General features: G+C 36.9%; 1 protein-coding gene across 1 annotated transcript; it reads right to left on the bottom strand.

The window, feature by feature from the left end:
- Positions 1-217: 217 nt before the first annotated feature.
- Positions 218-1,348, bottom strand: LOC140234896 (neuropeptide CCHamide-1 receptor-like). Its single transcript, XM_072314936.1, has one exon. It carries the CDS (start codon positions 1,346-1,348, stop codon positions 218-220), a length of 1,131 nt encoding a protein of 376 aa, XP_072171037.1.
- Between the last annotated feature and the right edge of the window lie 11,846 nt (positions 1,349-13,194).

The raw sequence follows: 13,194 nt of genomic DNA, 5'->3' as shown, positions 1-13,194 counted from the left end.
CATCATGCGCTCTTCATCTTTTTTTTTTTTTTATTGTTTGTTTGTTCGGATATAATGAAATTTCTATAATGGCAGAAAAGGAGAAGTGAACTATTTATTCTTCAAACACTTATAAGATCCCTTCAACACCTGACAGCCTCTTCAAAAGATACAAATATAACTTCTTTTACAAGAATCTTTATCCGACATCCCATGTTTTCATTTAGCAACCCCATCGTCAAACACCATCTTCAAGCATGTGCTTCCGACAAGACATCTTTTCATCTTCTCTTTCAGCCATCGTATAAATTTTGTCCATTTGCATGTCTGCTGGTCCCAAGGTCTCCCTCTGCCCGCTGTCTTTCCTCTGTCTACACACGTGGGCTACGCCACTCTGCTGCGGTAAGGAGGTGTAGGTCCGTCCACTCAGTTGGCTGCTCTCCTGCCCTTCTCGGTGCATGACAAAACATGTTATTTTCCGAATAAAATGTCGGCGGAATGATGAGCTCATAGCATATAGAATGATAGGATTGATGCAAGAAGCAAAGTAATACAACCCAACGCGAATCAGCTTGAAGATATACATAGAACGCTTGCTGAAGATTTCGTTGTTGAATCCGAAAAGAAACCAGGAGAAGAAGACGTAGTGAGGCAGCCAGCACAGCGTGAAGACCAGGGTGATAACCATCAGATTGATCGCTACTCGTACGCGGGCGTTGTCGCTACTCGATGTTCGAATCTCTTTCCGGAGAAGATGCCGTGCGCAGATGCCATAAAACACGGTCATGCAAAGCACCGGGATAACGTAAAGGAATACCAGTTGAAACAAGAAATAAACGTGGAATGAAAGTTGCTCAAAAGGATAAGTGCAAAACAATGCAGCTGATTCAGTGGCAGAGACAGCATACACTCCAAACGTGCTTGCCAGAAGCCAAATGAAGCAGCATACAGCCGATGTCGCCTTCAAGCTCCGGACTTGACGAAATTTAAGAGGGATGACTATGGCGCAGTAACGCTCGATGCTAATAGCCATAAGACTCAGGGCGGATACAGCAAAGGAAGTGAAATAAGTAAAATGGTTTAGGTGACACAACCAAGATGTCTGACGAAAGCCCGGCGTCAAGATGGACACGAGTTGGGGAATCATGGAAAAACTCAAAAAACATAGGTCACCTATGGCCTGATTAGTTAGTAGAACACTGGGCGGAGTACGCAGATCTCGCACGGTTGTTACTAGCCATATGAGACTCATGTTAGCCAGCATTCCAATGATTAACTCAGCCATCAGACACCCGATGTACAGAGACCGATAACGTAACACAGGAGAATACATATTCACCGTTTCATTGATTCCCGAGTCGTTATTCATGATGGTGAAATTGCGAGTCGCAGCCTACTTCACTTCTCAAAGCTAGTCGTATTATACAACTAATTATGTATGACAATGACCTGATGATTAACTAGTCCAAACTTGAATCTGTATCTTTCTTTAGGCGGTACGATCTGTGTGTTCATGGAAAAGAATTCTCTCCTTGGTTTTTTAAATTCTCTCCTTGGTTTTTTAAACAAGATGGTTCGTTTACGCTGCAAGTTCGAAGACACTCGGAACTGGTGTACGTGTCTGAGATAAATCCGATGAAACGCTGTAGCCCACACATCGACCTTGAACAAAGAGAAACATTGAAAGCAGTATTTCAATATTAGTTTTATTCTATACACACATGACACATAATATATACACATGCGCATACACACATACGCACGCACACACACACACGCACACACACACACACACACATACACATATACAAATACTTGCACTGAAATGATTATGCGAAAACAATGATATGCGCCGTTGATAGAATGTGTATATAGATACAGATAACCAGACAATCCTTAGCTCAAATTTTTGTTTTTATAAGCATCTTGGCCAATACATGTAGTGGTCTCCCAGTATGGTAAATATTAAAGCCATGATTACTAGTACCTCACGGTCACTATAATAGATTACAGGAAAATCAACTGCATCATCCATAAATGTAGTAACAACACTTCATGCATTATCAACCCTAATCGATATAAATACACTTTAACCCTAACTGTAACATCAACAGTTAAGTAAAGTCGACCTTAAATGTATTACATTTAACGCTATAATAATATCGACCCTATATGTGATAAAACTTAACCCTTGAATATTGTCCCTTTATATTAATGTAAACAGGAGACAACCTTAAATGTAAATTCAGTTTGATAGTTAGAGAAATACCAATGCCAATTAAAAGACAAGGTACTTTCATAATGTTTTATTGTTGGATTTTTTTTTTGTTTAATGTAATTACAGGTAGCTCGTCTATGTATAGATCTATGTATTTGTACATGAATATTGCAGTTTCCAATATGTAGGCAACCGACGTAGTATACCTACCGCATATGGATGCATAAGACAGACTTTACATCATGAAGAAAAAAAAAAAAAAAATCGGTCACGGTAAAAGTGAGACTGGATGATTTCTAACATATCACTTTTCCTGTGGTAACAAATTATGGAATTTGGAGTCAAACATATAGCATTTACTTTCTTCCTACAGTATTACCATAAAATGGTTGATAGCGAATAAGGTCTTCCGAGAATTTACCTTGAACAAGTTAGGTATATAAGGAAGCGATACTCGATAGTCTACAGTAAAAGGATTGGTCATTTATTATGTACCTTTAAGCAGCAAATGGTTAATATAATTATACAGAAATTCAAATTCTCATGTTATGAGACATTTTATTAGAACTTAAGATTTTGAATAATTTCATATTAGAAGGGCTGCAGTTGGTCAGACTAATCAATGATACTCTTTGTGACTTATCATGCAATAGACAATGGCTCTTGAATTTTCAATGCGACCAGCATTTCATGTATCTATGATTCACTTTATATTTTTCTACATTATATTGACGCAACAATTCAGACTTCAATCAAAGTCAGTTTGCCTAATTTCTATTCGTACCTCACACAGGATAGGTAATGAGTATGAATGGCAACAAGGGTCAGGATAGGTAATGAGTATGAACGACAACAAGGGTCAGGATAGGCAATGAGTATGAATGGCAACAAGGGTCAGGATAGGTAATGAGTATGAATGGCAACAAGGGTCAGGATAGGCAATGAGTATGAATGGCAACAAGGGTCAGGATAGGCAATGAGTATGAACGGCAACAAGGGTCGATATTACATCTAAGGTTGACATGTATTACATTTACAGCTGATACTATATTTAGAGTTAAAACGCATTACCTTTAGGGTCGATATCACAGTTAAGGTTACATGTATTACATCTAGTGTCGATATTTACATTTAGCGTCTTAATCAAACTAAGAGTTGATATGATAACTACTAGGTATGTTCACATGGTGCTAGTCATCGATAATAGAACTAAAAATCAGCGAATAACGAGCTACACTACAGTAAATATGATGAAAATCTGGGAGTGCAGTATGCCCCGTGCAATGACCCCCATTTTGTGCATGCCAGCATTTAATTCAATTTAATTTGATTTCAGTTATATTCTGCAATAACTACTCATTTTAGTGTAACAAAATGTGATGAATAGTAATTAAATTAAATTACATGATATTCAAAACGTACGAAAACAAAGTTAACGTGTAGAGTGATTTCATATTGAATTCACACCAGAAGAGGAAACACACGTAATAAAGTTTCAAGATGATAATTGGAATGCACGGAACCATCCTCATAAGCAAAGTTTGATTATACAGGAAGATGGCCGAGGTAGTCTTGCAACATGAAAGTACGTTGAAGTGCCTTAAATTTTGCCACTCACTGAGCGGGCTATTGTGCAGAGCTAGTGCGGTGCAGTGAAGATAGTCAAGGCGCTAATTCCTGTAAGAGGCTTAATTAAGGAGTTCGTTCAACCCACCCCGCAGAAAAGGTTTGACCAGACAAGGTGGTAGATGGGACCTCTATGAACATCCCCAGGTAGTATGTGGTTCCAAATTGTGGTGTCAGTAGAATTTTACTGGCCACTTTTCATCATGATTTGTTGGAACAAACGTAAAAGAGTCTGCACACGCCAAGACTATTACACGCACCACTAGCACTGCTACAGGCGCCAGTGCCAATGCTGCGTGTAGTAGTCTCAGCGCGCATATACTTTTTCTTCGATAAACAAGGGTTTTGCCTGCAAACTAACTTTTCACGCCAAGCTGGGTTCGGTGTATTGTAGTTTCTAGCCGTTTTTATTTCGTCTTTATTTCAAGAGTTCAAGCAAGCCGAGTGAGAGCGCATACCCGGTGATAGTGACGACCGAATCGCAATCACTGGGTGTGTGCTCTCATTCCACTTAGCGCAATATATACAGCGGGCTTCTGCATAATACACAAGCTGCAACTCAGAGAAATAAAGACGAAAAAACGGCTGGAAATTAAGACTAGGGTCGGTAAACGCTTGTCGCTATTTGGGGCACTGAAAACGACAAACTCACACAGTTTTTACATTTATTACATGAAGAATTCATCAAAACTGCATAAAACTTTATATGTACATGTTGCTAGAGATGTCATCCATACAGTGGGATTCATTGTAAGTTATAATATTGTGCATGGTTACCATGGTAACCGGATGCCTAAAGGTGACTGGTAACCCCCAAATACCTCCTGCTGCTGCAAACATTGTTTTTTTTTTTTATCTTATAGATGCAATAAAAAAAAACACACACACAATTTTTTTATTGATTTTCGTTAAAAAAGTTTTCCCTGTTGCCATGGCAACAAGTATTATCCAATCAGAATTTAGTTGTCAGTAACTCAAAAACTAAAGCCCATAATTTCAAAAAGCTCAATAAGCATGTCCTTCCTTCTGCATAAAGTGTACGACATCAGGTATATGTGAAGAATATTTTGAAGCATTCTCAAGTTACAGCAAAATTTGTAAGCAAAGGCATAATAAACAGCCATTGAAAGAAAGATATCATTTTCAAATAGTAAAATGCATGAAAAAGTAGCATCCGTCGTACTTTCAACACAAATTTGACTTCAAAGCATAGGCAAATGTATATAGTTTTTAATAATGTATGGACACAAATTTCCCTTGAAAATAAGATGAATACAGAAAGCAAAGCCAATATTCTATAGTAGCTCTTTCGAGTATTTAAAGAGCGATGGTTATTCAAAACAATCCTGGAAAAGAGCAGAGGAAAGCAATTAATTGTTTATGTCCTTAAAGGAAGTTTATTCAAGAATACCGATAAATTCCTTTCTAAAGAAGGAATATACACGTGCCATGGATTAGCCATCAAAGAATTAAGCGTACCTTTGTGTTCGTTAGCTATTGTAAAAAAAATAAAATAAATAAATAATAAATAAATAAATATATATATATATATATATATATATATATATATATATATATATATATAGAATGAAATGAAATATCATGATATGTAAATTTTATTCAAAGCGTGCAGTAATGAGTTAATGCTGAGGAGAGATGGAGGGAAAATCTTGGGCGTCTTTTCCCTTTTTATCCAGACTAATTTTACAGTGTAGAGCTCATCTACAATGAATGATGCGCACGAAAGGCAAAAGAAACAAACCTGTCTAAATTCCAGATATTTTTGGGAGTTACCAATCACCTGTAGGCATCCGGTTACCATGGTAACCATGCACAATTTCATACCTTACAATGTATCCCATTGTATTGCTGACATCTCTAGCAACATGCACATATATCGTTTTAAGGCGTTTCGATGAATCCTTCATGAAATAAATGCAAAAACTGTGATAACTTTGTCATTTTCAGTGCCCCAATAGCAACAAACGTTACCGACCCTAGTCTTAATTTCTAGCTGTTTTTATTTCGCCTTTATTTCTCTGAGTTACAGCCTGTGTATTGTGCAGAAGCCCGCTGTATTGCGCTAAGCCGAGTGAGGGTGCGTGCTCAATGATTGCCACAAAAATCGGTTCGGGCGTCACAATCGCTGGGTATGCACTCTCACTTGGCTTGCTTCAACTTGGAGAAATAAAGACGAAATAAAAACGTCTGGAAACTACACTACACCGACCCCAGCTTAGCGTGAAAAGTTAGTTTGCAGGCAAAAACCGATGTTTGTCGCGGAAAAAGTCTTTGTACGCTAAGACTATAACAGGCACCACTGGCATTGGCGCCTGTAGCAGTGCTAGTGGTGCGTGTAGTAGTCTTACTGTGCGCAGACGCTTCCTCAAAGAATATGGTCATGTCGCAACTAAAATGGCCTGTAAAATTTCATTGATACCACAAGTTGATATCACATACTACCTAGGGGTGTTCCAGAGGGTCCAACCGACCACCCCATGCAGTCAAACCTTTTCTGCGGGGTGGGTTGAACGAAGTCAGTTTTTCTGGGTCGCTGCGCCTGGACTAAGAAAGGTGTGCGCTATTATTATGCTCTTCAGATGAGTGATGTTGATCTGTAGAGGATACACGTCATTTAACAGAGTGTGATGTGGAAAGCATGTTATAATAGCGTTATGGCCATAAACTCATAATTAAGAGTAAATAGGGACCCATACACCATTTGTGATGTTCAAATGTTTATTCACGTATCGGAAGAATATTTGGTTTTGATGATGATTTGGGGATCTGACCGATGTTCTTTTTCATCTTTTACTCATTTCTTTTTCTTAGATCTTCTTCTTCCTCTTCTTCTTCTTCTTCTTCATTTTTCCTTCATCATCATCATCATCTTCCGCCTTTTCCGTTCAAACGACAGTCTTATCCTAATTATTATTGACCCAATGTTAGTTATAATTCACTAACGAGCAAAGGACAGAAATATATGACAAAAAGCCTAGTGAATGTTACATGACATGTAAAACAACCCTTTTTATTTTCATACAAGGTTTCCATCACAACCTAGTTGCGATATCAATGTTTATAGATATTTGGTAGTGTTTGTAAGAGGAAAGGGAGGATTTTATTCAGTTTGTGTTATCAGAAAAAAAGACAACATGACACATACAAACACATGTGACAAAATGTTGTTAACATTCTGATTTTGCTATCCATGTTCCTGCTCGTCACTTCTTGTGAGGGAGTTATTCCCGAAATGATCTTAACTCGCCGTGATCTCTATAGATTAAAATAAATGTATTTCTTATTTTTAGAGTAGCACAAGGACTAGATACAGAGTGAGTGTGTTTTGTATGTTGAGAAGAACTGGAGTGAGGTGTTCCTTATACGAGGGGCAGTTAATACAAGGACTATCTGGACAGTGAGGTTGACGTGCTTATTATAAGCGAAGTATCAATAGCAAGGACAGTGCAGTATAAGACCAAGTTATGGGCTACTCATTAAAATGAAGAAAAGGTGTTGATAAATTCCGTTTGTAGCCTGATATCCAATTGTGTGCATTATGTTCCTTCAGGTCAATCCACACATTAGACAGTGTGCAACCAGTGTACCTATCTCATACAATATATTAACTTCAATATGAACATAGAGAAACACAAGAGAAAAATACCAGGGTTTCTTTGATTGATCAGATGCTGCATCATAGCTAAAATAATACTCGTTTGATTAACACTACCTATTATACAGTCACAGTGTCAGCCTGTCATGCAGGGATATTTTGAGATGGTGGTCCTGATTACATCTACAGCAATAAATGGGAAGTTCAAGGTTTATCAAATTTCCATGAGTTCATGATATGACTGAGAATCATACCTGTTACCCTTTTCTTTCCTTACGTGTTATTGACTTATGTTCAGGGGCTGCGGGAGTGAAAAAAAAAACACAGAAAAGAAGCCAAACACCAATTTCAGAGGTTCAATCCTTAGATCCTTCCCGTCTAACCATGCACTGTGTGCGTGTGTGTGTGTGTTGGGGGGGGGGGGGGAGGTGGTACATAGATCCCCCTTATAAAACATTCCGCGGCTCCTGATGTGACAAGATGTCACTGTTATGGGTGTACAACAGTCTTTGTTGTTAATTGCCCTTATGTTAGTTATTGTATACATGCAATACAACTATTGGCCACTGCAGTACCGTTTCCTATCGACAAAACAAAAGTGTGTAAGCAAAGGTAAGAATACACAACAACAGCAACAACAACAACAACAACAACAACAACTAAACGAACATTTAACTCATCTCACTTTCAAGCCAACCGTAATTTATTTCGCTTCCATAAGCTTCAACGTGTCACTTAGCCTGAATTTCATCATTAGGATATCTGTCTTTCACTAAGCCCTTATGTCTATTACATTTACATTCTGGTTTTACAAAAATGAAATTGCGGTGTATTCATCTTTTTAAGATTTTGTGTGTCAAATCTATAAATTTGAAAGATCAGATAATTGAAGTACCGTGTCACTGCAGGCAATGACATTTCCCGTCGTATTTGCAAGACTTAAAATTCATTATATATTCATTACTTGTCGAACGCTGCTTGATGTGTAATCGCTTAACGTCGGTGCAGTAATCTTAGTGGCAAACTAGTAAGAATCAGAGGCAGAATTGGAAGTCGTCGTCATACGAGTCAGAAAGTCTAATACAACTACCAAACACAGGTAATTCATCGGAACTCTGTAAAAGATAACATTCCATCAACACACATTATGATATTATAGCAAGCAAACAACAAAAAACAACGACAACAAACAGGGAGACCAAGAACCAAATTGAGTCTTTAAGTGAAAGTCAAGACAATGATATATTGACTGTAATGAATATAGATTTACATACTGGTCAAGTTTTCACCAAAATTTAACATAACATTTTCATAAATTGGAAGAAATCTTGAATTTCACATTTTTAGAGAAGAGTAGCAACTGCATGTTCAATTAAGACCAGGTGAAACTTACATACAGATCTACAACAAGTTACCAAGCCTTGGCGGTGGTTATCATAATCTGATATTTACATCGGTGAGAAAGGATTGCGATGGCCAAGTCACGTACCAACCAAACACTTAAACAAAATATTTCTTCATTTTTATTTCTTTTAACAAACTAATTGGAAAGTCATGAAGTTACATGTTCGTATATAAGTAGCAGCACCTAAAAGAATTAAACAGAATATAAGACATCGACTAATTCTTGATAAGAGCCCAGAATAATTGCATGAGAGTGCACTGTGTTAATTCGTCCCTAATACGGAACGGTGGTGTTTTGCATATTGGTTTTTCATTTAGCCAAATCTCATATCCACTATGCTTTTGATTTAAAGATATTTAGTGCTATTTCCTGTCTTTTTAGCAGCATTCTTTTTCTTAATTTGGCAAAAAGACGTATCTGTAGATACACCCCTGAATTTACAAGGGCAGAATGTAAAAAGAAATGACAAAAGGCTGTCTCTGTGCATACAGCGTTTTGTCAAATTAGTCAATACACCAAGAGAATGCTTGAGAACTAAACAGAATGACATATTTCCAGATACACTCATACAGTTAATCGCCCATTAGTATTTCATTAATTTTGTAAAATGGAATATCTGTAGTAAAGATTTTCTGTGTAAACAATCTGTGTAAACATTTAACATTAAAAAAAATTGCTCTCGACTAATTTGTCAGAAAGCTATATTCAAAGAGATAACTATTTTCTAGCTACCGCAGGACAAGCTAGTATTAAATAGGCCTATTTTGCTATTGATAAAGCAAAATAGTTTATTTATAGATATGCCCTTTTGCAGAATAAAACGGGTTGAGATACCGGTATAAATAGTAGGTAAAAGGTGAATGGTGAATGTGACTGAACCATTAATATACAAAAGGTTTTGAGAAGTTTGAAATACGACAATTATCAGATAATGATTAGATAATCAGATAAGTTTGTAAAACATCCTAGAAAATAACTTACTGAAAAATTAAGGTTTAATGACTCTATATCCATAGTTGTCAACGAATATACCAAAGCTTCAAGGCCAATTTCCTCCGTTTTATAGTTATTATATTATAGTAAGGAAAAGATGAGCCCTTTTACTAGTACCAAGGCCCCAAAACCATTGTGTGGAAAAGAATTTAGCGCTGTCTGGATAATAACTTGTTGATAACGATATCATTTTCACAGGAAATATATTCATTTAAATCGACATGATTATACCACCAAGATAGACAGCTGTGTCACTCTTATAGGGTAATGCAATTCAGAACATTAAAGGGAAGGTAAACCCAAAGAGCAATGTGGATTGAGTGAAAGCAGCAACATTAGTAGAACACATCAGTGAAAGTTTGAAGAAAATCGGACAATCGATGCAAAAGTTATGAATTTTTAAAGTTTTGGTGTTGGAACCGCTGGATGAGGAGACTACTAGAGGATATGACGTATGAGTGGACAACAATACAAAGAAAATATAAAGGATATTCAACAAAAATTCACTTTTCTGGAATTATGAAAGAGCAGTGGACCAACCGCTTTCAGAAAGCAGGGGGAATAATTGCTACCCTTAACATATGTCAATATCAAGTTGATGGAATTTGTAATTTTCATGAAAAATGGATTTTTGTAGTATTTTCTTTATATTTTCTTGATATTGTAGTCCACTCATACGTCATAACCTCTAGTAGTCTCCTCATCCAGCGGTTCCAACACCAAAACTTTAAAAATTCATAACTTTTGCATCGATTGTCCGATTTTCTTCAAACTTTCACTGATGTGTCCTACTAATGTTGCTGCTTTCACTCAATCCACATTAATCTTGGGGTTTATCTTCCCTTTAATGTAAAAATAGCGTTTTTAATTGTCTGTATATCCCATAAAAATCTTCCATCTTTCATTGAAGAGAAAAATACAAATTACACCTGCTATTCGTGTCACAATGATTTTTTTCTACCCTTTATTAGCCAGCGAGACACACACATACACAAATGCTGAAAACGACATGCAATCTTAACATTTTGTTGCTATTGAACCGACCGGCCATCTTTTCAAGCTATGCTTACAATGGCGGCCCTCTGCATAATCGCTCCATAATGACAATTGTTGTTGTAATCCCCGCTGCATAGACAGACATACTGTATATTGTATCATTAATTACCTTTTATATCTTTGTTTATGCAAGTCAAACGACTCTGTTTTGAATTTATTCTGTATATTTCCCACATGTTGATGATTATATACCTTATGTATATTGATTGGCTGATTGATTTATTGATTTGCAGAAAATAAAGTATCTATTAAACAAATCATTAAAACTGATATAGATATATACTACAGTAAATATGACAGAGTCATATGTCTGGTGGAAGTTCGCGCCACTAAAATCTTTAAATATGATATTTTGGTGGTCCGAAAAGCATTCTGTAGTGGCCCGAAATAAAGTAAAAGTAATAATCTGTTTTTCTTTTTTTACATTTCAGTTGCCCGATCGGGCCATGAAAGATAAATTTGGTGGCTCAACACGATATTTAGTGGCTCCGGGCCCGGGGCCATCGTTCATGTCAAGCCCTGTATATGGGGCCTATGTGTGTGTGTGTGTATGTGTGTGTGTGTGTGTGTGTGTGTGTGTGCGTGTGTGAAAAGAAAAGGACCTAAGTACATGAGGAAACAGAAACAAAGAATCTAGTTGACGGAGTTAATGATTTGAGCTTATTGGATACGCACTAACTTAGGGTGAAATGATTAACTCTACTTTTTTCTTCGCCGATTCTTCACTCTAAATTTTGGAAGAATTTCTTCAGTCTGAGTTGAGATGTATCAAACGCTTCACGAAAACATTTTATGATACTATGATTATTTTCAATCAAGAAATTTGTCATTCTTGGGAAACAACTTTCCAGATATGTAATTCTCTCATTAGTTTATTGAGAATTTTGTCTTACCTTAGCCTTAGCAAGTGCAATGATAGCAAAAACTCTGATTTGAAGGCAGTACCAACTCCCATGAGCTGAATCAGAAGCTACTTTCTTTCGTTCATACAAGAATAATCTCTCCCCCTCTAAATTTTCTTGTCATTGTCGGACATTTCCGCTGGAAAACAAAACCAAAGCATAATGATAAGGCAATCATTCTTATATTTCAACTGTAACCCGAGGAAAATTGGAATGAAAAATTCGTGACTCTTGGCGTTTTTCTTCGTTTCCCGTCATGGCAGCGATAAAGATTCTAGCTTGTGAGATAATCAAACCGTGTCTTCCTCACCCAGCATGCCTCGGGTGGATCGTGTGTCTTCTAAATTGTCTTCTTTTGTGAATGTTTAAGGTGGACAGACAATACAGTCAGTGTTAACAATTTTCATCAGAAACATAATGTAGAGTATCGCTTTTGGCAGCTGTTTGGGGCATTAGTGATAGAGGAAAGTCAAACGTTATTTGATATCTATAAGACTTATGATTTCGTGAACCGTTTGTACTAGTGCCAGAATTGGATGAGAAATGACAATTATCTTGCAAGTCTCTGACTAATCGGCAACAAGTTTTATTGTTCTCATGGGAAAAAAAGACCTCACAAAAACAATTTATGATATCCATCCTACAGAACTGTTGTATCAGACGTGTACACTTGGTGTAAGGCTCGTATAAGGTGCCAATCACCACAAACATGATTTTAGATTTCGATACACACCAAGGCAAGACTTGAGAGCGAAACCCAGCAGCATCTCATCTAATTTGCATAACGCTTTCAGGCCGATATATCGGAAATCTAAGAAGCTTCAGAATGTAAAAATTAACTGACTTTAATGAATCCTTTTCCATTACTGCCATATAATGACATAACAGCACTTTTTACTGCTATTCATAAGAGTTTCCTTAAACAGTGAGATATTGACTTGACTTTACTCTGTGAAGAATATCATGGATAAAGCGCTCAGTACGCAAACCATGATATTGAAGATATAAGAGGTGAAAACTGCGGTACATATAGTACAACAACATTAGTAGAATGTACCCCCTCAAATAAAAAAAAAAAAAGAAAAAATCTCATGTGAAATCGATTGGTATATATTGATATGTATCAGAAATGTTTCCTCAACTATGAGGAACGAGGCATCACTGGTGCAGGCACGCAAATGGAAAGATATAAAACGGACCATAACGAAATATAAGATATTCATATTAAGAATGTATTTCTTTAACCAAACCAAAGAGAAAAAAACAGAACAAAACAAAGCAAACAAAAAAAGTCAAGTAAATAATCAGACAAACAAAATATTCTAGTGGCTAACGTTCAGATTGTGTACGATGGGCTCTCAGGCGCGGTGGAAATTTGAAGCAGGCGTTTAAGTGAAGT

The sequence above is a fragment of the Diadema setosum genome, chromosome 11 (genome assembly GCF_964275005.1).
Source record: "Diadema setosum chromosome 11, eeDiaSeto1, whole genome shotgun sequence".
Taxonomy (NCBI): Eukaryota; Metazoa; Echinodermata; class Echinoidea; order Diadematoida; family Diadematidae; genus Diadema; species Diadema setosum.
Note: the sequence above shows the minus strand (reverse complement) of the source record. Positions and strands in the feature narration are given on the sequence as shown.

Excerpts from the sequence above, each read along its gene's own strand:
- LOC140234896 (XM_072314936.1), bottom strand. The coding sequence starts at position 1,348 with ATGAATAACGACTCGGGAATCAATGAAACGGTGAATATGTATTCTCCT.